Source organism: Ictalurus furcatus, chromosome 26, assembly GCF_023375685.1.
Source record: "Ictalurus furcatus strain D&B chromosome 26, Billie_1.0, whole genome shotgun sequence".
NCBI lineage: Eukaryota > Metazoa > Chordata > Actinopteri > Siluriformes > Ictaluridae > Ictalurus > Ictalurus furcatus.
In genome coordinates, this window is record NC_071280.1 from 9,327,984 (window position 1) to 9,354,708 (window position 26,725).

At 39.1% G+C, this 26,725-nt stretch overlaps 1 protein-coding gene across 1 annotated transcript; it reads left to right on the plus strand.

Annotated features, from left to right (window-relative positions):
* On the plus strand, positions 1-26,188 carry si:dkey-121b10.7 (heparan sulfate glucosamine 3-O-sulfotransferase 3A1). Its single transcript, XM_053615826.1, has 2 exons — positions 1-624; positions 23,075-26,188. The coding sequence occupies exons 1-2, from the start codon at positions 188-190 to the stop codon at positions 23,691-23,693; spliced, it is 1,056 nt and encodes a 351-aa protein (XP_053471801.1). The 5' UTR covers positions 1-187; the 3' UTR covers positions 23,694-26,188.
* The last annotated feature ends 537 nt before the right edge of the window (positions 26,189-26,725 follow it).

Below are 26,725 nucleotides of genomic sequence, written 5' to 3' on the forward strand. Positions count from 1 at the left end.
GAATAGTTAGAATTTGAGGTTTGAATGAAAGGAGCCCGACATGGCGCACTCTTCTGCTAGAGGAGAGGTGATTTAAGAGGCAGAAGAAGGACAGTGAGTGTTACTCTTACAGCTTTCATGTCAGCAGTTTGCACGTTTGGCTTTAAGGCATGATTCCAGCATTAGCTCTTGAGAAGGACAGCTACCCATGGGATGTTGGGCGACAAGGTGTAACCTGCACCTGAAAGCGCCCTCCAGAGTGTCCGTGTTCTTCACCATGATCATTCTGGTCACCTATGTGTTCTACTGTCTGACCGGATACTGCGATTTAACCCTGATTCGGCTGCACGAGCGCAGACCAACTTTACCCCAACTTCCTCAGGACCGGAACGCGTCCAATCAGCGAGCCTTTCTAGCACGAGTCACTGCAGAAGAGACGAGACGTCTATCCGGGGACGTTTCCAACCTTTCCGTATCCGACAGCTTCGGGACTAAAGAGTTTCCCCAGGCTGTCATTATCGGCGTGAAGAAGGGCGGCACGCGCGCGCTGCTCGAGTTCCTGCGCGTGCATCCCGACGTCCGAGCTGTGGGCGCAGAGCCGCACTTCTTCGACAGGTTCTACGATAAAGGACTCGAGTGGTACAGGTGGGTTCTCACTGAGGACTTCTCACCCAGTTCTCACATAGTTCAGCATTCCTGTTTCCTAGACAAATATGATATTTGAAATGAGCCAGCTTTAATATGATTACATTTATAATCATCTATATATAGACACACAAAACCACTTCTCATCCCTGAGGATGCTCCAACTAGCAGGTAAACAGGTGTGAGTGCAGATTAAAAAAAATACTTAATACTGTCATACTTAACCATTTTATATATGCTATGTAAATATGAGCAATATAAATATTATGTGCCATGTAAATATTATATTATAATATTTGAGGGGGGCGTAGTGGCTTAGTGGTTAGTACAGTTGTCTCACACCTTTGGGGTTGGAGGTTCGAATCCCGCCCTCACTCAGTGTGGGTGGAGTTTGCATGTTCTCCCCGTGCTGCGGGGGACTCCTCCGGGTACTCCGGTTTCCTCCCCCATTCCAAAGACATGCGCTGAGAGTCAGTGGTAGCTCAGTCGTTAAGACTTTGGACTACTGATCGGAAGGTCGTGAGTGCAAATCCCAGCACTGCTGGACCTTAACCCTCATATACAAATATAGACCATGTGTATATATGCCTATATACATATATAGTTGTATAAAATGAGATAATGTATATTATAAATGTTAAATGTGTGTGTGCGATTGTGCGCATGGGTCGGCACCCCATGCCTTGTCCTGAGTTTACGCCCTGGGATAAGCTGTGTAGGGTAAGTGGCTTACTCTGTGTAGGGTAAGCGGTATAGAACATGGCTGAATGGGTAAATTTGACCCATTAATTAAGGATTAATATTTTTGTTTCTCTCACAATCTAAAAGTGAAAACGAGGATCTTTCGTTAACATTCGTTTGTTCTGCTGGTAGGCCAAACCAAAGAATTCGTAACAGATTTACCAGGAACAATTTGTTTCTGGAGTGCATACTTTTATCAGCATTTGTAATAGATAATATAACAGAGATAAGATTTTATTAGTTGTACAATGTCAACTAGGCATGCTTAACGTTTTGGAACAATCTAAAAAAAAAAAAACAGTTAAAACCAAGTAGATGAAACCGATATCACAATGAAGAAACCGGTTCACGCAACACTTATTACCCAGTTAGCAAAGGTCTATAATATTTTCTTTTTCACAAAAGAACAATGCGTTGGATTTTACAAATTGAAGGCAAGTCTAGCCCAGATGATATAACAAAATCGATATGCCGTGCCTCAGAGTGTGGAGGAGGAAAAACAATGCAGAGGAGGTCAGGGGAACTAACATTGATGCAGTGTTGTTGTGATTTCATTACGAAACTTTTAAGGATGAAAACATTCAAGAATAGGTGAAAATGAGAAGATATTATAGCCATATTGTTTCTGAACCCAGTCATAAGGATTCATTTTATTCGTAAGTTCAACTGAATAGTAGAATCACATAATAACAGCAGATCGGGACGCATAACCCAATATCTAATAGTTCAGAAGGAAATTAACTACATACAAGCAATGTGCTACTGGCCATTTCCATCAAAAGCAGAGAAACCGAGGGATCTACCACACTGTCTACCACTCTGTCAGTGCTATGTTTCATTTGGAACATATAGATGATTTAACCAAGCTGTAGTTAGAGATTTGTCCCAGAAAAGGTGGAAACCTGTCAAACTTCTTTTGGGAAACATTTAGATTAGTCATGCATGGCACTAATGGACAGTCTAGGACCTACAAAGTAAAGGGGGGTTGCATGAATGACATAGGAAACCTAACCTTCCCTCAGAAGTTGCTGACATCACCAGTGGTTTTGGGGCTGATTACAGAGGAACCTGCACCAGATCCATCAGATTGGGATCTGCATGGTTCTGGTTACAAATTTCTACAAATGGTTACATTTCTTTGACTGGAAATATTTTTTGTTATATGGTGGCAAACAGAACCCTACAACTACACCGTCCACTGTGTTTAAAAGCAAGCAGAAACCACTTACTTATATCCAGGAATGACTGGTAGCTTCTGCTAATTATTAAATGTAGCTCTCTGTGATGACCATGTAATTATTCCAACAAATCTATAATTTGGTAGGAACGCCTAAATTTGTGCAACGGCTGCTCCAGATGTTTTGCCAAGCTCTAGTCTTGTAGCATCAGTCTGGTAGAGCCTGGTCAACCTTCTGTTTGGAAGCATGAAAACTAATGATGTTGACCACTAATGGACTGTTAAGGACTTATAGAAAACGTGTGTTTGCATGGCTATGACACAATCCATCCTGTGACATCACCTTTCTTCAGTGAAGCATTGGCAGATTATCCTTGTTGGGATCTGTGTCTTTTGTGGTTGTGTTAGTGAGTCACTTTATGACTTCCGAATTGGTGGATAAAATTTGGTGCTAATTGGTTGCAAGCAGAGCCTTATAAGTAACTACAAGGTCCATAGTGTTTCAAAACATTTGCTTGTCTCCCGGAGTGATGAGGCGCCAGTGCTAATGCGGCATTCAACTTAACTCAGAAATGGGAAGACTGAACTTGCAATCACGTAATTTTCAATGAAAAAAGTAGTGGTCAGCACGCTTGCCTTGCACCTCCTGGGTTTTGGGGTTCAAATCCCACCTTTGCCCTGTGTGAGTGGAGCTTGCATGCTCTCACTGTGCTTCGGGAGTCTCCTCCAGACACTCTGGCTTCCTCCCTAAGTCCAAAGACATGCACTGTAGGCTGACTGGCATTTCAAAATTGTCCGTATTGTGTGAATGTGTGTGCAATTGTGCCCTGCGATGGGTTTGCACCCTATCCAGGGTGTCCCCCACCTTGTGCCCTGAGTCCCCTGGGATAGGCTCCAGGCACTCCCGTGACTGTGAGTAGGATAAGCAGAATGAAAAATGAATGGCTGGATGGCGTTTATGATGTATTTGCTTTCTCAAAAGAACAAACTGTGTGGTTAATGTTTAAGACTTAACCAACTAATGTGAAAATGTTGATTGATCTAAAATACACACTACTATTAACTCATTTAAAGTAGTGATGTTTTATTTAGTGCTGACTGTGTGAGCAGCCATATTCACATGACATTATACTGTATGCTGAACTTGGGGTTGAGGAATTTCCAAGTTAAATCTTTAGTCGAAAGCAGCATAACTACTTGATGCTACCTGCCTTTACTGACCAAATAAGTCCTCCAACAAATCTATAATTTGACAGATAAACCAAAAATTGTGCATTGTCTAAGAAAGATCTACAGCAAAAAGTGTGTTTGCTTCAATATGACATGAAACACCCATCCTTCCTTCAGAATTGGTGGCCACCATCATTCAGTGGAGGAGTGTGCCAGATTACAGAAGAACCTGAAGTAGATCCTTTTTGTTAGAATCTGTGCTTGTGGTTTGGGTAGTGAGTCAATCTATTACTTCCAAATAGCATGAAATGTTCATTCAGGAGTGATGGGTATGCTAATTGCTTCACATGTTCTCTCGCCGATGATGGAACTTCTCCAACAAATCTATAGCCACTTTTCCACTGCACGGTACGGCTCGACTCGACTCAGCTCACTTTACTTTTCCGAGCTTGATTTTCCACTGCAGTTTAGGGCCACCTCTACGCGGGTGCCATCTTCCACTCACCTTCACGCAGGAATAATGTATTATTGAAGACCTGTACAAATACACGGTCAGGCCATATTCCAAATGTCATTCTTGTTCACAGAACATGGACCCTATTAAGGATGTAAAATTACGGCGTTCTAGCACCTACGTAGTCTACGGTAGTCTACGTATACGTAGAGTTAAATGATAGATCATTTTCAATTAATAGAATATTACCATACGCAAAGTATGTATTAAATGACACACATTTATTCAGGCACAATACGGAACCACTCGTTAAGGAGAATTTCCTATTCCCTCAGTGCGTGGCTGACATTTAGTATCGGCTCGGCTCGCTTGGAACCTTCACTGAGGTGGTACTAAAAAAAGTACCAGGTACCAGGTACTATCAACAGTGGAAAGCCCCCATAAAGCGAGTCGAGCCGTACCGTGCAGTTGAAAAGCACCATATAATTTGTTGAGGAAGCTGGAATATGTGCAATGGCTGCTCTGTACATTTGAACCGAAGTCTAATAGCAGCAGTTTGAGTTTGAAGGCAAAACGTTTTAGAGTCATGGATATGACGAGTAAAAAAAACCTCATCCTTTCTTCAGAAATTGTTAACATCATCCTCATTCAATGGCGCAGTGGCAGATTAAGGAGAAACCCAAAGTAGATGCTTCAGATTGGAATCTGCGTGCTTGTGGTTGTTTTTGTGAATCACTTCATTACTGTGAGACATGCTACGGCTCATACCAAACCTTATAAATTCTTTCGAAATGGCTGGTTTTGGTGTTAGAGTTTCACTCAGAACCCTACAACTAGGATCAAAACACGTTTAAGTGTGAAGGCCCATAATGTTTTCATTTTCTTATGACGCTAGATTGTTTTGGAAAATCTAAACAAAGTGTCTCTCTTATAACACAGCAGTTTCGCAGCAATGACGTATTTGTTCATTAAAGACTGACACGTCATACTTTTTAGCAGTTTATGGGTATGTTTAATGTGGTGGAAAGTCCGCAAAACAAGTTAGCTCCTGTTATCACTTATTTTATAACAGCTAAAAATTCCCTCACCAACCTCTTTTTTTCTCTTGCTTGGAGATAATAAGACCAAAAAAAAAAAAAAAAATGCAGATTGTCATGTTACAGAGAAATCAGAAAGTACAAAGTCCTCTGTCCTGAAGACCCATGGCATAAATGGCTGACACTGGAGACTCCTTCCTTGAATGTTAAATAGTCCCCTTACAGAATCCTCACTATATTAAAGATAGCTAATTAAAAAATTCTTTATAGCTTATGTGGAGTATCTGCCACGTAGGGTCCTGTGAATTAGCTGTTGCTATGGAAACTGTAATGTATTAGAAGGAGTGCATTAATATAAAGCTGTGATTTGCCTGGCAACCAATCATATTAAAGAATTTAGCAGCACTGTGTTATAAAGTAGTTGTAAGGCTATTAGTATGTATATTGTTTGTTTATGATGGTGTTGATTAAACAGTACAGTAGTGCGCACTTTTTCTAGTTGTTTTTGCTTTATTTCCTCATTTCCCATCTACTCTGATGCTTCCTTATGACTTTTTCCCAGCACAAATGAATACTGTAGGCTAGAGATAATTATAGCTTTGTGTCTATCTGGTCTTACAGCGTAATCTAACATCGTATGCCTGGAGAATTCATTTCATATTCATAGCTAATGAGTTATAGGCTACTGATTATTTCGAGCTGTTATGTGGGAATGGGATTGATCTCTTTAGGAAAGTTCCCTATAGGAACAGGGTTCGTAAACACCAATCTAGTACACCAGGAGACAGCTGTAGTGTAGACCGGGACTCTGCTTTAGCTCTGGCAGGCAAAATGATACTCTCTGGGAAGTAATCCTAATTTATTGCACTTTTGTAAGTAATCTGGAAGTAATCTTATGTGATGAGGTAGCTGTTTAACGTATGCAGACTATGGTTTTCATATCCGCTCTGTTATGACGTACAGGTAGTGAGGAAAGAAAATGTGGAACTAAAGAAGTGTCTGTGTAGTTAAATTTTTCTTGGTTAAATGAGTCACTCTGGCTTCAGTATGGGGAGATGTACTGTATGGACAGTTACACTCGCATATACAGCACAAAAAAACAGAGCACCACATTTATTCTTAAGCAAATAAATCTAGACAGCTTTATTTCTTCATACTTACCTTTGTTCTGGAGGATCCCAGTTAAGTGTATGTTCAGTTTGTGTGTGTGTGTGTGTGTGTGTCTTTGATCTTTGTCCCTTGTCACTCTGGTCGGTTCATTAATATCACTTGCCAATAACATCCACAGCTTAGAGCACTCTCTCATTGGCAAGACATTCAGTCTGCTGCCAATAAAAAGACTGTTTATCGACCTAAATGTCTCTCTCTCTCTCTCTCTCTCTCTCTCTCTCTCTCTCTCTCTCTCTCTCGCTAACAGTGTTAGGAACAAGACTGACACACACCTGGCTTGATAGGGATATGACTATTCAGACCGTCCTGCAAATATTTTTAGTTATGTTTGTAAACAGAGGTTGTATTATTTGGATTATATATTTTTCTTTTTGGTAGAATGACCTTGTGTAATAGTGACACACACACACACACACACACACACACACACACACACATACATACATACAGTATGTCATCACTACTTGTGTGGGGACCATAACCAGATGCCAGACCTGTCAACACCAGTGAGATTGTGTGTGTCTGTGTGTGTGTGTGTGTGTGTGTGTGTGTGTGTGTGTGTGTGTACGCGTGCGTGTGTGCATGTGCGTATGGGCGTGTGTTTAGTGACAGGTCAGGTGTTGAGCTTGCCAGCTGGAAACTGGGACTAAAGCTGATGAAAGTCTAAAATGATAAAGGAAGTAGTCACTCTGTGTGTATGTGTGTGTGTGTGTGTGTGTGTGTTTGGAATTAAATGCCCCTTTCCCTCACCCACATTATCACATACTGCAGGTCTACCATTACAGTAAAATAAGCAAAATGCCTGCATTTGCCACAAGAAACTTCCAGATTTGTTTCTATCAATGTGACTCCGGTGCTCTTGAACCACGGCAGTAAAACCACTTTATGTTTTCACGACTCCATAAATTCCCAGCTGGTGTGAAAGTTATCTCCAAATCGATTCCATGTGAGCTTCAGCTGCTCATGGATCCCTCCCTACCTGACTTTATTACGCTGTTGTCTGACGAGATGTCATTAACCTGCGAGGTGCTCAGTGCTGCATCAGATGTCGTTACTGGTTAGGAGGCTGTAAGCTGTGTTGTTGGAAATAAATACAGTTTAAGTTTGACATGTACCATTTTGTTCATTCAAGTGAATGGGACACAAGAAATGCACTTTTAAACATATATAAAACTTTAAAATGTCACTTAATTATGGTAGAACACTACAAGTGAACAAGATAATTTTTTAACACAATGAAAACCTTGCACAGAAAACCTTGCAGATTAATTACTGATATTCTAATAAGTATTTTTATACGTGATAGGAACAACAAAAAAAACAACAAATCACTAGAACTAAAAATCACTAGGAGTCCCCTGGGATAGCCTCCAGACTCCCCGCGACCCTGTGTAGGATAAGCGGTACAGAAAATGGATGGATGGATGTACAGTCCCCTCCAAAACTATTGAAACAACAAGGCCAATTCATTTGTTTATGCTATACACCAAAGGCATGTGGATTTGAGAAATATGGACATGAGACAAGAGCTTAGGATTTCTGCTTTTATTTCCTGGTATTTACATCTAGATGTGTTAATCAACAAAAAACATATGACCTTTTCTATCAGACCACCCAATTTCTAGCTGAGCAAAAGTATAGGAACCGATAAGTCTTAAAGTAAATTAAAGTAAATAACACTTAATATTTGGTTGCATATCCCATGCTTGCAATAACTGCATCAAGCCAGCAACTCACTGACATCACTAAATTGTTGGTTTCTTCTTTTGTGATGTTTTACAGGCTTGTACAACAGCTTTTTTCAGTTGCTGTTTGTTTCTCCCTTCAGTCTCTACTCCAGGACGTGAAATGCATGCAGTTGGGAAACTGGGTTAAGGTCTGGTGATTGACTTGGCCAGTCTAAAACCTTCCACTCTTTCCCCCTGATGAAGTCCTTTGTTGTGTTGGCAGCATGTTTTTGGTCATTGTCTTACTGCATGATGAAATTCCTCCCAATTAGATCGGATTAATTTCTCTGTAAATTGGTAGACAGAATGTTTCTGTAGACTTTCGAATTCATTCTGCTGCTACCATCAGGAGTTACATCATCAGTTAAAGATTAGTGAGCATGTTCCAGAAGCAGCCATGCAATCCCAAACCAGGACACTATCTCCACTATGTTTATAATGGAAATAGACATGTATATCATAAAGACAGCTAGCTTGATATACAGTATATTGTATATCATGTTTTTAGGAATATATGACGATGTGATTTTTGGCAAGTCAAAGTTTGGCTTAATGCAGAGGTCAGTAATGGACAAAAACATTAAACAAATATTATTCAAACAAGAGAAGACATGTTTAACTAATTTAATAATCGTCGTTGCCTTTTTTCTTTTGTCGTTTTCTACATGTTCTACCTGTTATGTCTTGCTTTAAAATAAGTTAATTATACACATTCACACACACACACGCACACACACACGTATTGAACCCACTGACAGGTCAATGCACTGATTTCCTTGCCCCAGACAATATTTATTCCCACCTTCCATTTTACGGCATGGCTGTTCATAAGCAGTGTTTATAAACTGTTTTCAGCAATTCGGGATTGCAGCTATTTACAGATTGGTACATGGTACATTTACATGGTACTCCCAATATTAAATTTCTATTTTCTCATCATGATTGTAGATTAGTTGTTATGGGTGACATGATTCAATGCCGATTGATGAATATAGATTTTCGGTGGGGAGAAAAACCTAGAGTCAAACCTAGAGTCAAAGGAATCAATGTTTTGACACGTCATTAGTTATCTACCCTTCACACCAAATGATGCTTCATCGTATTACAATAAACAAGGTGACTGAAATGTCCTAAGTGCTGATACAAGCATGAGCAGAATATTCTTCATGGGTAAGCACTAGAAAGAATAGCATGTCGATTCAGGGTGAAGTATCGACATAAACTGATGTAAAGTCAAGAGTGATGTATGAATCTGCTGATGAAATGGATTGCTGAAAAGCCATTAGCATGCATCAGACTCTAACGGTGGTTTAGTTTAAGTTGGTTCGCACAAAATAATAAACTTCAAATATATCATTATGGTGGCCAAAATGACTCATGAGCAGTTTACTCAGTCTATGTAAATATTCTTCCATCCAGAATGTTTCTACTGGATTTGTACAGTGTTCATATTTTTGAGTATGTCCTTGTAGATTCCACTAATATACCAGACTACTGATTGCGAGCAAGATATCCTGGTCACTAACGTAAAATTCATCATTGACCGATCATGTTTATGGACGCTGATTCGTCCTGTCTTGCTATCAGAGTTCAGAGATAGATGATTTATCAATACTAACCTTGAGACTCCATTACACTCATATACCAGCCAAGCAAATTTCATTGAGCGCTGGTACAATCAGTCATTGTTAAATTAGTGTTGGGTTATTATGATTATTATAATTAAGCAGTATACGCAAAAGCATATTAAAACTGTTGTATGCTGTCATCACAAAGGGTAGTTTTACATTGAGACCCAAAGTCAGTTTTTGAAAAAAAGTAAACATGTGGTGTAGTCTTGGGGCTTCAGGTGTTATCTGTATTGTAAGTGTACATCAATTTGGAACATGAATGCTAAGTTGATTAAGACTGTTTAGAAGAGTACAGTCAAAATATAACACACGTCCTCAACAAACCCGCCCGAATGGAGAAACGCAATACATTAGCTCAAGTGTCTGAGCATGAATAAGGTCAAAGTGGGGTCAGCGTTATCTGGACGCAGGTGGTCTAATGCTAAAGAAACCTGTGAGGCCAGTTCACTGAACTCAGCTGCATTGAACAGAGTTCTTTTTCAGTGATTAGTCTACTGGGACTGTGATAGAAAACTAACATGTAAGCTAACCATTAATGGCAACAGTATTGACAACTGTAGTAGGGTATTATACCCTAGGGAAACTCTAGTAGGTAAGTACTTTGATATTTAATACAAAAGAACCAAAAAGGGGCCAAAATAAACTACAGAATACTGCACTTAAAGCCCTGCTGAAAAAACAACAACAGAAACAATCACAGAAATTCTAATGGGTTACACTACAAATACCATTACAAACCATCAGCTAACCATTAAAACCCTTACCATTATTACTGGTCCTTAATGGTATCTACTAGGCATAACATGCCACCAATAGAAGTCAACAAATTACCAGTAAAGACCCATATAATTCCCATTTTAACCATTTAAAACATTACAAATTCTATGAGGGTTTCAGCAGGGATATGATGTCACTTACATTGTTAAAGCTAATTTTAGAATTCTACTGGATGATAGCTAAGACTAACTATTCTTCAGAAAACAGTAACCAGTAAATTAGGAAGGTTCAATCCATTATTCTGTTTCTTTCTAACCTGTTACTGTTGCACAGATGTTAAAGTGATGTTATATTTTCCCTCTGTCTGTTGTAAAGAGATAATCATAGCTACCCAGGCAGATTATTATTATTATTTTTAATATTCTGCTGAATATTGTAGCAAATATTCAGGTATTGTATAAGGATAAGAAAAGCTTAAGAATTCATTTTTAATAATTTATTCGTTCAGTCAATCTTCAGGAACAGCTTTTTCAGCTTCTCAGCAATGCTAGCTAGTGCCACATACATCTGGCTAGGTTACTCAGATCTATCTGGATCTATCATTAAGACTGCTTTTCACCTCATACTAGCAGTTTTGCATCTTACAATACAGTAAACTTCATTTTGCTCCATGTTTTCAGTTGGAGATGAAAAGTTGAGATTTTTACAGGCACTACATTGTGTTAAGACATGTTTGGAACTGTGTTAATCAGTCCCTCCAGGAGGTCCAGGATACCTCTGCATTTCCTCCCTGACTGTTTCTAGAACCTACTGCGCTGTTCACAAGCTCTTTTTGGTGCTGCAGGCAATTTCTAGACATAAACCAGGTCTGGCCTGACTCAAAACCCCACACCGGAATCAAATTATTTTCCGTATTTCTGTAATACAAAAGCATTTTCTTCTATGACCATGATATATTTGTACTTGAAGCGCATATTTCAAATATATGTATCAGAAACACTGCCCAGCCCAGGCTAAAATTGTAGGCGGTCATCTGTAATTGCTAACTGTAACTGGAGCATAGATAATAGCCATTGACAAGTTTAATGTGATGTGCCAAGCCCACACACACTTTTCTTCATTTCTTTCATTGTACCATTGTTTGAATGCATGGGTAAAGAGGAAAAGGACGTAGAGAAGGACCCTTTCTCTGTGGAACGCACCTGTGTGAACTGTACTGTATTGTACTGTATTGGTCTGGGAGAGAAGTGCTTGGCTGGCTTTGTGCTTGTAATTAAATTTACGATGTGGTCATGGGTTTATTTGGAAGATTTACTGTCAAGGGCAAAATTCCCTCATGAAGAATGAGCTATACTCCATATCTGGATACTTCAGTGTGTGACTTGAAGCTTATTCATAAATAAACATTAGACGTCTAGCTGGTGTTGAGAATACAAGAATTTCCTCCCTGCTTTACTTTAATGAATAACTTATATTTCGGTATGTTGGAAGTTTGGTGTTGCTCAAAGGGACACGCAAGAAAAAGTCTGGGATGAAACGCTATGAAACATTCATGGTGTATTAACCATACTGTTCAGTAGATTATGGTATCTGTATGTAACTTCACATTACATACAGAGGGGGCATTAAATAACATGTACAACTTATTGTTGTTGGTGTTGTTTTGACATTATCTATAATGCCATACCATAATATTAATGATTACTCTGAAATACTGTCCAATGACTGCGTCATTCCCTATTTATAACACTGCCTTGTCCTTATTTGTCACGTAGCACACTTGTAGTTGCGCTCATAAGTGCACATATGCCTTGCAGAAGCTGCAAAATGTTAATGAATTAAAACAAATAAAAAAAATATTAAGTGCATTTACACAAAGGAACCAGTTCAAAAGTTTACATACCCTTGATTCTTAATACTACATGTCGTTACCTGGATGATCAACGACTGTATTTATATTTTGTGAGAGTTGTTCATGAGTCCCTTGTTTGTCCTGAGCAGTTACACTGCCCACTGTTCTTCAGAAAAATCCTCCAGGTCCTGCACATTCTTTACTTTTCCAGCATCTTCTGCATCTCACAACTATTGCATCTCACAACTATTGCAAAAGGTGCAAACATTCACTGATGCACAAGAAGGCAAAACGATACAGTAAGGGCCAGGGGAATATAAACCTTTGAACAGGATGTTCTGTGTAAATTGTTATTATTTTGTTTAAAGATCTTATTTTATTCATTTAGTAGTGTTCAGAAGCTACATGAGATATTTACATGTTTCCCAGGTGACAAAATAAAACGGATGACATTGAATATTACGTATTAATTATAAGGATTCATTCAGTGTGGGTTTTTCCTTTAAGCTACATCAGACTTGTTTTTTCCAACAGATGTGCGACTTATTATGAATTAGGTTGTGAATTCATCTGTCTCTCTCTCACGCTCTCTGTCTGTCTGTCTCGCTCACAATCTCTGTCTGTCTCTCTCTCACTCTCTCTGTTTTTGCACTTTTTTTTACCCATATGCCTTTCCCCTATATTTATTTTTCACATACAATGTATATATACACACACGCACACACACACACACACACACACACACACACACACACACACACACTTTTTCTAAAGAACTGGACACAGACGTGTTTCTGGCTGATGTTTTCCAAGGACGCAAACTCTCTTAGGGTGGGCTGTTTAACCACGTCCAAAGAAGCGGTTTCCTTCAGTCCAGTACTACTATTTCATTAAGGCATCTCATGGTCAGTTAGGAATTTCAGGAATTCTGTGTAGTGTACGTTCACTCGTTTATACTGGCAGAGAGACTTATAAATAGGAGAATTGCAGATGAATTCTGTCTGTAATGCTGTCACATGTTTGTTTTATACATTTCACATACAGTGGGGGAAATAAATATTGGACGTGTCAACATTTTTTTTCAGTAAATATATTTCCACTGAGGCCATTCACATGAAATTTTCACCAGGCATCAGTATTAACTCAAGAAATCCGGAAATATAAAGAATTCACAACATTAAAGTCCATAAATGAAGTTATGTGTAATAAAGGGGAATGACACAGGAAAAAAAATATTCGAGCACGCTAACTGAAATGTATTTAATACTTAGTGGAGAAGTCTTTGTTTGTAAAGACAGCTTCAAGATGCTTCCTGTATGAAGAAATTAATCATCCGCAGTATTCAGGTGTGATTTTGGCCCATTCTTCTAAACATATTGTCTTTAAATCTTGTTCAATTGGATTCAAGTCAGGTGATTGACTGGGCCATTCTAACATCTTGATTTTTTTTCTCTGAAACCAATTGAGAGTTTCCTTTTCTGTATGCTTTGGATCGTTGTCCTGCTGGAAGCTCCACCCACGTCTCATCGTCATCATCCTGGTGGATGACAGCAGATTCTTCTCAAGAATCTCCCGGTAAAGGGCTCCATTCATCGTTCCTTCAATTATATGAAGTGTGCCAGTACCATACGATGAAAAACAGCCCCACACCATGATGCTTCCACCTCCAAACTTCACTGTTGGTATAGTGTTTTTAGGGTGATGTGCAAACATGGTGTGTAATATGACAGCGAAAAAGTTATATTATGCTCTCGTCTGACCAGACTACACTCTCCCAGTATTTCATAGGCTTGTCCAAATGAGTTATAGCAAACTGTAAACGAGCTTCGACATGCCTTTTATTTAGTAATGGAGTCTTGCGGAGTGAGCGTGAGCAGTGGAGTGCATTGCCTATTGTTTTCTCTGTGACGATGGCACCTGCTGCCTCCAAGTGTTTCTGGAGCTCTTTCTGAGTGGTCCAAGGTTCTTGGGCTACTCTTCTGACTATTCTTCTGAATCCCTGGTCAGAAATCGTGTGAAGAGCTCCTGTGCGTGGACTATTGATGACGGAGTGATGTTGCTTCCACTTGTGGATAATGGCCCCAATGGTGCTTACTGGAGGATTCAGAAGTTTTGAAATACGTCTGTATCTGATTCCATCAATATGCTTTGCAACAATAAGGTTCTGAAGGTCTTGGGAGAGTTCTTTGCTTTTACCCATCATGAGATGTTTCTTGTGTGACACCTTGGTAATGAAAAGCCTTTTTATAGACCATCAATTTACTAACCCAGCTGATATTAATTTTCACAGATAGGAGGTATAATTACTTACAGATTTCAGCTGGTTCCTTGTCTTACTTTGCCTTGGAGAACTGCTTTTTCTTAGTGTGTTCAATACTCTTTTCCTTTGTCATTCCACTTTATTACACATAACTTTATTTATGTACTTCAATGTTGTGAATTCTTTATATTATTTCCCCCACTGTATGTACTTCACATCCGTTCAACCAAAAATACATCAGATGTCAAGTGTTTGTTGAAAATAACCTAATTTAGAGCTTCGGGCAAGAAGAGGAAATGAAAATGAGGAAGGAGTGACAGAACATACTTCCTCGGGCCGTCTAATTAGCCTGTAGGAATTACTCATATACGGATGTTAACTTCCTGATTATCTCCTTTTGATCAAAGCCTTGCTGGGTATTACAAAGCAAGACTGTGAACAGGATAACATAGTAGCAGTGATTGTTATCAGATGGTGAGATGTCACAACGTTGACATGGGGAGGAGGAAGTGGTGAGTTTTTCCAGCCTATCCCGGGTTTTCCTCTGTCTTGTGAAGTTATCTGGGTCTGCAATCAGAAATGAAAATTGAGTGATAACCACTGTTCCACCACCACACACACACTCGAGTTCAGAGAAGAGTATCTTTGCAGCTGGTAGCTACTGATTTTCTCATAAGATAGAAAAGACAGGAGGTAATTAGTAAGACACACACACACACACACACTAGCAGAATGCACACAATCCCACTGCCATTTAGTATATTGTTTATAATTTATCCTTGTGTTATGCAGTGATGTCAATCTTAGTATATTTTAGTCCTCTACACCCTTCATATATTTCTTCTAAGTATGCCTTTTCAAACTCCCTGCTTCCATTTACTGGAGTGTAAAGTGCACACACACCCACGACACTGTCATTAGTGCTGAGGAAGTGTCTTCCATGAACTGATGACACAGACCCTAAGGCTTGTATTTAAGTGCTAATGTCATGTTCATACTGCAGCCTTATAATCCCTTTAATCTGCTTCCTAAAATTGATCCAACCCAGATTATTAATTCTTTGGCCTTTTAAACCATGCGTGCTCACAATTAAACATGCTAACAAATAAAGCCATCCTCCTCATACATGTTTGTTTCATTTTTTTTTTTTTTATGGCCATTGCTTGTTGCATTTCCAGCTGACTCTTAATTGCATCTCCCAGTCTCTAGAAGCTTCCATTTGCCTCCATAATGACAAGCCTGTGTCCTCCAGAGTACATTTACAGTGCACTTAGGCTGATACCATGTTTACACGAGCTGCTTTAAAGGCTTTTGGGTGGTTTCTCAACAGATAATGAAGGAGAGTGTGGATAACGGAGAGGGTTCTGATGGTGGGAACCCATCTTAGTGAGTAGTGTCCCAAAGATAGCGGTGTTGTTTCGCTTCATGTAGGTTCTTGACCTTAATATTATAAGGTTTTGACTTGGTTAGATAGAACCTTATAGGACTAAGATAATAAAAGTCTACAGAGGCTTGATATTAATTATTGGTATTCGTTGAATTCTCTAATCATAAAGTGTGGATTCATTTTCTATAACTGCAGTGTTGACAGTAGTTCTGGCTATAACATTATTGATGGGTTTATCCATCCATCCTTCCTGTACATAGGATTGCAGAGAGCCTGGAGCCTATCCCAGGGAACTTGGGGCACAAGGTAGCAGGACACAATCACACACACATTCACACACTACGTACATGTTGAAAATCCAAATCTGGGAAGAACATGCAAGCTTTGTGCACACAGGGACGGGATTCGAACCCCCAACCCTGGACATGCGAGGGAAATGTGCTAAACTCTAAGCAACCATGCCCCTCATCATGAGTTTATAATAATGATATACTCTATGTTACTCTTCAGGGACTTGTAAGGCGGCACTCAACAAAATCTAAGGCTAATAAAAAAAGATTTTTATAAAAGTGCTTTTATTTAACAAAGAAAAACGTCTAATTGTTGATGTGGTTCAATTTCAAGTGTTTTGTAGCAGTCACCTTCAATAACATTACAAAATTGTAATAATTGGCACATTGCTGTGGTATAAGAGGTATAACACTTTGAGCTATGCTGTTGCCAGAAAAGAATCAACATTGGGGTGGTGAGACAGCCCAATACAGCTATTCCCATCATGTGTTACTTATAAAAAGTAATCACTAATGAAGATGTGAAAAATGATGTCTTAAGAATTTCTCTTAATTAGATCCGTAGAAATTTGCATAGGTAGTTAATAAACTCAAAATCCTACTCCAAACTTCAGTCACTATATCTCAAGCTACTTTTCCTCTACCACCATCCGTTCTTCCCAGCCGGTTCCTGTCTGAAGCCCATTACTTCCAGATGTGGCACATGAACCTCTGGGGGAGCATCAGACACTCAGGGGTGTGTCGTCTGGATCAGTTCCTTTGACGAATAAAAAAAGAAAACATAAAATAACGAGGCTAGTTTTGGCAGATGCCATTTTTCACACAGTGTCAGTGGCACGAGATCTGGGAAGCTCCTGTTTAAAGAATCTAAAGACTCTTCTGGGCTTTCCAGCCAAAATTAACTTGAACTGGGATTTGCAGATGGTGAGGATCAGTTGTAATCGGCATTATGGGTAGAATGGCTGGACAGACTATGTTAAATGTAGTGCTTTGTGGATATGTACCATGCTTTATTATCTTTGTGGGCAACTGCTATCCCCAAAATTATGGAAATATATGAAAATGCATGGGAAAAGTGTATTACTTAAGGACATAATACATGTCTTTGGTGTTTGAGTGTTGAGGTAATGGAGCAGGTGGGCAATCAGTCGGTAAATGATCCATCCACTTTCTGTACTGCTGTACCTACACAGGGTTGTGGGAAGCCTGGAGCCTATTCCAGGGAACTCAGAGGACAGAGCGGGGGACACCCTTGATAGAGTGCCAACCTATCACAGGGCACTATCCCAAATGTGCGTGCACACCCATTCACACATTATGCCAATCAGCCTACAATGCATGTCTTTGGACTGGGGGTGGAAACTGGAGTACCCTGAGGAAACCCCTGAAGCATGGGGAGAACATGCGAACTCTGCACACACAGGGCGGAGACAGGATTCGAGCCCCGATCCCTGGAGGTGCGAGGCAAACGTGCTAATCACTAAGCCACCGTGGCTTCCTGGTGAATAATCCACGCTTTATCATATAAGTCAAATAAAAATTTCAAATAAAAAACAAATTGTAGTTAACCCAAAGAGGAACCAAGGAGCATCTTACTCTGCTTTCTGTCAAATCTCCAGTCGCAGTATTCATTTAAAACATTTAAAACATTGCTGTTACCTGATCTTAACCAAATGCTTCCTTGGAAGAGCGAAATAACTGTCCTGCATACAAACCCTAACCTGGGATTTGTTACCATCACCTTCAAGAAAGATGGGAATAGGGCACCCTGAGAACATTGCTGATTTTGGGCTCTCGAAGAAAGACAGTTGTGCCAGTGTTGAGTCTAGACTTTTTAGTCCGACTACTGTCCACTCTAGCCTAATCTGCCACTCGTTAACTGTACATGCATTTTGCAAGGCCACATACTTGGCTACTGGCTAGCAAACAGAACGCTATCTGACAGCCAGGCGTCATGCTGGTACACACATCTGTGCAGCTTTGCCCTGAGGCTAGCATTATTGACCCGCATACAAACCACTAACACTAGGTGTGATCAAAACAAACAGCACAGTTGCTTGCCATCTTATCACTCCAGCAGCTGGAGATGCTTCTTGATAAACAACAGCTATGCTTCTTATGTAAGAGGACTAACAAAATTAGTGTAGAATAAAAGGTTATTTAGTGAAGGTGGACCAGGCTGGCAGAGGTTTTTTATCTTTTTAGCTTTGAAGATGAAGAGGTGGGACGGGTGAGTGCATGGGCCTTTTTCCAGAGCTGGCAGAGTGTCTGAACTATTCGCTGATTACATGCTAGCTCTCCCCAAAGTAAACATGATGTCAGCGGACAAGGCGAGCGCCACTATGGCTTCCATTAGCTTGATTACACTGAATTAAACACACACTTAGACATGTGTATGCACACACAGCCAAACAGTGCTAGCACTCGAGAAACTGGGCAGAGAACAAAAACATGAAGCCATTAATTCTGAGAGAAACTAAACTTTCTGCTTGCCTCCATGCTCATGTTATTCCATTAGAACATTTACAAATTTTGTGTGTGATCTTCAGAAAATCAGATCAAATATCATTAGTTGGATATTGTTTACAAAATGTGAATTGTTGAGCTTGTTGTCAACCGAGATCCCAGAGGCCTGTTGCAGGAAGCGAGTTGAACAAACTCAGAGTTGCAAAGTAAGTTTTGAGTTGACAAAACCAAAAAAATCCAAACCGGTTAACAAGTTTTAGGACACTGGTTACTTTCTCGATCAACCCAGGTTTTAACACTGAATCAATGTTTACTCAGCATGCGCATGCACATAAAGGCCAGATGTTTGCAGCATACAGCCAAAAGAGTTCAACATGGAAAAAAGCAGGTGTGTATACTTCCAGTTGAAGAGCAAGAAATTATGATGTGGAAATTTGAGGAATTTAAACCTAATATAACCCTAAAAAGCAACACCATTGTGGATGCCAAAGCTCGGCAAAATTGCTAGCGGAACGTTACTGATTGTGTAAATGTGTAAGTTTACTTTTATAGGTTCACAATGAGAATAAACGGATTGAAAACTTATAACCCCAACATATTTCATGCAGTTTCATTTAACATAAATATATTGTTTTAATTAAATATTAATAAAATAAATATCAGTTCGTGAAAATATATTAGGACAGGAATAATGCCACCACATGCAAATATGTAACACTTGCAAAGAACTGCAAAGCAATACATTCTGTTTTTGGTACACTAAGGGCGTGGCTTTGGCAGGTCAGATTTTTAATGTGCGGCTCAAGAAGCTGGCAGAGATAAATTAAACCATCTGCTGAAAATCCATATCTTTCATGTAGATGGTCAATGGAAAAATCCAGGGGATTGTGTCTGCCCCTAAAAGTTCTTTCCCTTCGAAGTGCCCTTCTTATTATTTGCGCTCCGAGCTCCATGGGATTCTCCACAAACGGTGAAGTGATCGTTACAAACACTAAAGGGTTAACTTGCATGCGCCAGATTTATGTCACTTTGCTCACAGCTGATTGGTCCAATTTGGGTTTGCGTTTTCTTACCCAGAATAAAACGTGCTCCGGAGCAGGGTAGCCATGTAGTGTAACTAAACGCAAACTCACCTGGATAGCCACCGAAACCTGCTTCCTGCAACAGGCCTCTGGATTGTGGAAGATAACATTGGGTGCGTCTCAATCAGCTCCCTAGTTCAGTAGTCAGGGCACTGATCAAGGAGTAAGCGCTGTCTCAATCGCAGAATCCTTCCAGCTCACTGGAACATTCACTCCCTAAAAAAATCCCACAATGCACCACAAAAACCAGTGCGCATCGATGCTCACTGTGTTCCCTTACTGGAAATGACATCACAGTTTTCTGAAGCCTCTCAGCTCAAAACAAATGGTGGACGAACTCTCAGCCAACTTCATCTACAAATGTAAGCAGCTTGTTATTGCCGTAGCTCTCAAATGTTTACTTATGTTAGCGTTATATAGAATGTTAACATTCTTTATATGGTCTGTTTGAGTCTAACGATTTTAAGTGTTTAATGATTTTAAAATTATTAATCCACTAGCTAGCCTACAATCCTGCTTGACGTACCATGACAGAAATGTGTGTGATCAAGTTAACATATAAAACTGAAATATTTGTACATTTTCGATTTTTGGTGACATTTTACAATGAGAGTATGTAACTGTGTTTCCAAATCAGTGACACATCAGAGTCCCAGTGTGTAGTGAGCCAGGGTCCTTACTAGTGCCCAAACTCGGGTACACGAGTATACTGATTCACAACCTAGGGAGCTGATCGAGACATAGCCATTGTATTCTGAAAGATAGTTAGCTAGCTTCCTCAGTTGTATTAGATAGAAAGGTCCACAGGGAATCTGGTTGGGAGAGTTATGAACCCGAGTTGCGTTTGAGAAGCTGTAGAAGTTTAGAAGTTGAATAAAGTTAGGTTCTGTGAATTATTATTTGTGCTATTTGTTTACATATAAAATATACTGTAGATTTTCCAGCATTTTCCATCAGCCTTAGGTTTTGTCTAGTGTTTGTTTGAGAGCATAGTAGTGGGATTCACATTTAGATGAATAAACCTCTTCCTATTTAGACCATGTCCACATTCAGATACAGATATTTGAAGCAGTAAACAGAAACAGATTTCTGCATGTAGATATAATGGTCCATAGACTATGATGTACTGTATGTTCCTGCTAAGCTGATGCTTAACGTTAGTCTTTATCTTGTCCATGAAAAGATCATATGGTCTGTCACTGTGATATCTGTGTACTGATCTATGGTCTGTGATACCTATGCTAACTTTTCATGCAATGAAGCTAAATGGAGATTCGCACCGAAATATTCTATATGAACCTTGTACAAATGACACGCTGGTTAATCACAGAGCTGGAAAGAGAAAAAGAAAAGAAAGAGGAGACTGCTTACCACAACCAGAGTGCCTGCCCAGACAAACCAGAAGCTAATCTGCTACATATGCTCACAATGGAAATAATGAGACATGGTTGTGCACGTGACATTGGAACAAAACATTTCTTTGCATAAATAGCATCAACACTGCAGATACGGTTTAAAAGTAATATTCCAAAGTTTTATGGTGGATAGTAGCCATACATTGCTTAGGATTCACTTTGAGACATTTTTGAAAAATCTTGATCGTGGAAAAGAGAGAAAAAGAGGGCAATGGATGTGGCGATATTAGCTTGGTGATATTATCAGTGTAGGAGGTCCATGGTCTTAGTAGTACTCAGAGAGCTTAGTGGCTCTTAGTAGAAGTTTTTGCGCTGCACTGAGAACAGTTTCCAGACCTCTGATGACAGCCAGGATTGTCATAAGACACAAAGAACAACTGGTCTCGAATTAGTGCAGATGGGAACTTGGAAAGATCATTTAGTAGTCCTTTGTAGGAAATCCCACAGGAAATTACTGCTAAGAGATTCTTGAGGTTTTGAGGTTTGCTCTTGAAACCAACCAGACATTTCATTTGTAGCTGCTCATTCTCGCTGACTTTCATATCACTAGACTGGCATTTTAATGAAGGAAATATCCATGTTTCTGTCATTTCAAGGCTTTGGGTTATTAAAAGAAGAACTATGGGTGGTCTTAATGAGAAAGATTATTGTAAGATATTTATTATAAGGAGGGAATTTAATATTTTTTAAATGCAAAACATACTGCAAAAGTTTGACTGTTGTAATTATTCTCAAAGCTGACTTGTTAAATGTGTGGTCAAGTGTACAGTAGTTTAGACAAATAAAATAATATCACTTCTATAAAGCATTATCGGTGAAAATCATGTATATAATTTTGTGTATTAGTTTATAGCAACAATAAACACTAAACTCTTAACGTCTGTGTACATTATTTCATTTGTTTTTTGTTCCGAAATTAAAATGGGAAAACAGGAAATCAGCTTTTGATTTAATTTGTGTTTTTCTTGGCAGACAGTAAAACACGACATTAATTTATTTTCTATTAAAGAATAGAATATTGACTCATTTTTAATGGTTTCTACTTGTTTCACATAGAAATCAGACATTTATGAATCCAAATATGAAAACAGGTTCAGCTCAGAAATTGGTCATTCTACAGGCGCTGGTTAAGATGTGTACTCTAAAACCATATTCTTTTTTTCTTTTTTTTCATGAAAGATATGCTAAAAGTAGTGTGTGTGTGATTGTGCCCTGCGATGGATTGGCACCCTGTCCAGGGTGTACCCTGCCTTGTGCCCGATACTCCCTGGGATAGGCTCCAGGTTCCCTGTGACCCTGAAAAGGAGTAGGCGGTAGAAGATGGATGGATGGATGGATGGATGGATATGTTAAAAGTAGATTCAACATATGCAGAAATAAATTCGAGGTGATTCAAATATTCTTAAATTGGAAAATAACAGAAAATATTTAATCTACCCAGTAATTGTTGATACACATCCAGGTCATTCAAGATTGTTTATTAATTTTATCCCCAAAATGAATCAAAAACAATGCAAAACAAACAAAGGAGAAATACGAGAGCTTTTTGAAATATTTATTGCTGTAAAGACAAAAGATTTTTTGAATATCTCTTTTGCCTATTATTTTGTTTTTATTTACAATTTTTAAACTAAAAAACAAACATACACATGACCTCTAAAGCCTTAATTAATTTTCAGGATGGGAATCAGGGTGTTAAACAATAAAGATTCCAGTCTGAATGTTTGATACAGGAAATAATAGATTTTTGGTCATTCTGTTGTATTAAATATTGTACAACAGTAATATATTTCTCATGTCAGCTTGTATTCTATCGCCTCTTTTCTGGTTTGAGACAGAGCTAACAGATTCTGTTCTGAATTTTAATGTTGTAGAAATCTAATGCCCCGTACTCTGGAGGGACAGATCACAATGGAGAAGACCCCCAGCTACTTTGTGACACGAGAAGCCCCTCATCGTATCTTCAACATGAACCGCAACACTAAACTGATCGTTGTGGTGCGGGACCCGGTCACTCGGGCTGTCTCCGACTACACGCAGACTCTCTCCAAAAACCCAGGGCTTCCCTCCTTCCAGAACCTGGTCTTCAAAAACTCCAGCAAGGGCCTGATTGACACATCATGGAGTGCTGTGCGCATTGGAATCTACTCCAAGCACCTGGAGAACTGGCTCCGGTACTTTCCTCTCTCACGCTTGCTGTTCGTGAGTGGGGAGAGACTTGTAACGGACCCAGCGAGCGAGATGGAGCGAGTGCAGGATTTTCTGGGCTTGAAGAGGCTAGTCACCAGCAAGCACTTCTACTTCAACCAGACTAAAGGCTTCCCATGTTTAAAGAAGCCCGAGGGGAGCAGCAGGCCAAGGTGTCTTGGCAAATCAAAAGGCAGAGCTCATCCTCACATACCGTCTGATGTGTTGTACAAGCTCAGGGACTTTTACAGACCCTTCAATCTGAAGTTTTATCAGATGACAGGCCAGGATTTTGGCTGGGAATGAACCCCTCAGTGGTTAAAGCTGAGTGGGCCTTTAAGCATGGCCCTTAACTCACATGCTTCAGGGGGTTGTACAAGAGCTGACTCTGAGCCCTGATCCCCAAAGATCAGAATGGACGAAAAGCCAACAATTTTCCCTTGGGAATGCTTAACGTATAAATATAAAAGTGCTGGGTGTAGCAGACTGTTTGTTCTTGTTTGATTCAGTGATTATAATGTCAACACCATGCCAAAAGCTATTCGTTTTTAGAATGTTTATTATGACTGTTAAGTTGTTATTGCAGTATGAGCAGTCAAAACGGTTGTACTTAGTACGCAGTTGACTTGGATTAGACACAGGTGACAAGGTGCAGCAGTCTGCTTGTTCTTTTACATTATTTTTATTTTTTTTAAAAAGTTACAAATCCAATCACTCACTCCTGTTTTCATTTCAGCGGTGAAGGCCTGAACCATTTTCTCCCCAAATCTTTATTTAAATTCTTCTTTTAAAGACCGAAAGATGTAACTTGAGCTCACATATGTAGTAGCTTACTAGTTTATCCTTTCTGGACACCCTAAACATAGAGTCAGTCAGATTGCATTCCAATTTAAAAAATGAAATTTCACTGTGTCCAAAGATTACTGCACAATTCATGAGCTCTTCAGTAACTGGAAGACAATACTAGTAGATAATGCTTTTCTACACTGTGAAGTGTTGCAGTTTGGGATTGAAATGGACTAAATTGGGATTACATGTCATGAATCTAAACAGAATAGATCATAATTTTGAAGTGTGTGTTTGGGGGAAAGGAGAACATGGTGAACATGGTGGTGGTAGCATCATGTTGAGAGTTACCCTTGGCCTCTGTTGCTTCTCTACTCGAGTAATGCCCTCCTTAGCCAGTCACTGACTTTTGGTGGACGGCCTCCTCTTGGCAGAATCATGATTGTGCCACATTTTTACTTTTACATAATGGACTGAATGGTATTCCATGGGATGTTTGGGATATTATTTTTTTTTATATAACCAAACCACTGATTGATATGTTTCCAGAACTTTGTTGACTTGTTTTGATCGTCTTCATGATGCTGTCTGTTTAGGTATGTCCTCTAATAAACTCTGGGTTCAGGAATAGGGTGAGATCACGTGACAGTTTAATTACACACAGGTCAACTCCATTCAGATAATTATAAATAATACTTATGCAATCACAGCTTTTATGGTTATTCTTGTAAATAATTTTGCTAACTATATTGACTTCCTGCCGGTTAAATATTAAGGGTTAATTTGTGTAGAATCATGACACATAATCACAGTTAAGTCCATTTCAGTTCCATGTTGTAACACTACCAAATGTGGAATAGTTCACGGGGGTGAATACCGTAGGTCAGAACATGTACCATCTATACTGTATGTGTTAATTTAACCTGATCTCATGGTTGTGAACTTACGAGGAGATTAAAAAAGTTAAAATTAGGGATGAGGCTTGAGACTTGTCGTAGCTTTCCTTTGGTTTGAAATCCAACAAAACTCGACTGCTCTGCCTTGCTACTAGCAACTAGTTGCCTCATTTTTAGCGGTGCATTACACGTTTTCATTGTTTTCTTTTCTTTCTTTCTTTTTTTCTAAACCAGCTAGTCTAAAAACCAGTTGTTGGTTGTTTTTTTTTTAAACCAACCTATTCACACTAACTGGAGAACTGCTCTAAAGCCAGTCTCTTTAAATGGACTTCTGTAATGACCTTGATGCTTTGAGAGTTGTGTTCATTTCACTAATGCATATGGGTTTTTTTTTTTTCTACAGGCTTTTGCTTTTTTATTTTACTGTCAGATAAGAAGTGGACAAAGCCATTTTGCTGCTATTCAAGGCTTAATATTTGTTGATGTTTTATTAATTTAATGCCCACTTTTTAATATCTCTTAAGCACTCAACCATGTCCTAGTTTTTATTGCATTAAATATTCCATTTGTTACCATTAATACATCTCGATAAGTGATTCTGTAGTCTTCCCCTAATTAGTATGCAAATGTAAAAGCAGTTATGCAGTATGCAGAGGTATTGAGTCATAATGCAAAAATATGTCAGATGAATGATTTTTTTTATGACGATCTTTTAAAAGAGCAATAAATACAATGTTTGCATTTTTATCAAAACATCAGGAGCGATTAGTAATTTTTAAAAATGAAATTTATTCCTTATCCTTGTAGCACATTTTATTCCCATAGGCACATCCTTCATAAAATTCTTTTAGGAGTGAATGGGAATGCTTCATATTATTTGTTTCAGATATTAATAAGAAATTAACTATAAAACAGGTACTATTATCTCTTCATTTTTATAATACGGACTGTCAGAATATAATTTAAGTTTGTTTTATGGACTTTTGTTATTTATATGATATTTCCAACGTACAATTGCTCCTGTGTGCAATTAAGCCGATTTTCTTCTGATTTTATTTCAACATTTACATTGACTATTGATAAAAATGTTCTCTAATTTAATTTATGCTATATATGATGCAAGATGCCAACAGATTTTGTTCTAATAAACATACCTGTCATTTAAGTTATTACACAAATGACTTATTCCATTTGTGTGTGTGTGTTTTTGAAACAGGCGTAGTATAACATACTGACATTTTTTACATTCTATTCTTAGATCTTTCTTCATGCTGAGTTATTTTAGGAGACAGAGAGAGCGAAAGCATGCTGAAGGTGTATGTCAGTGCACCTAGAGCTAAATTTGAAGTTAATATGGTGAGAGAAGGCTCTCCAAGGTGTGAGCAATCACTTTGTAGGGGGTGTCACTGGAGACATCAGACATGGCGGTCTTTGACCTGTGAGCTCTTAGACATCTCCCCATGCTGTCATATTAAAGAGCTGGCCACCGGAGAGGTCTTTCCTGTTTGTGAATTCCTGTTTGTGCATCCACCAAGACCTCATTGAACGACGGGGAAATGTCGCGATCAATAACTGCCTGCTTTAGTTTATGGTCCCAGAGCCTGGTCCCTATATTCATCCTGTCTCTCTAGCACCATAATTTAGCCTGGGTCAAGT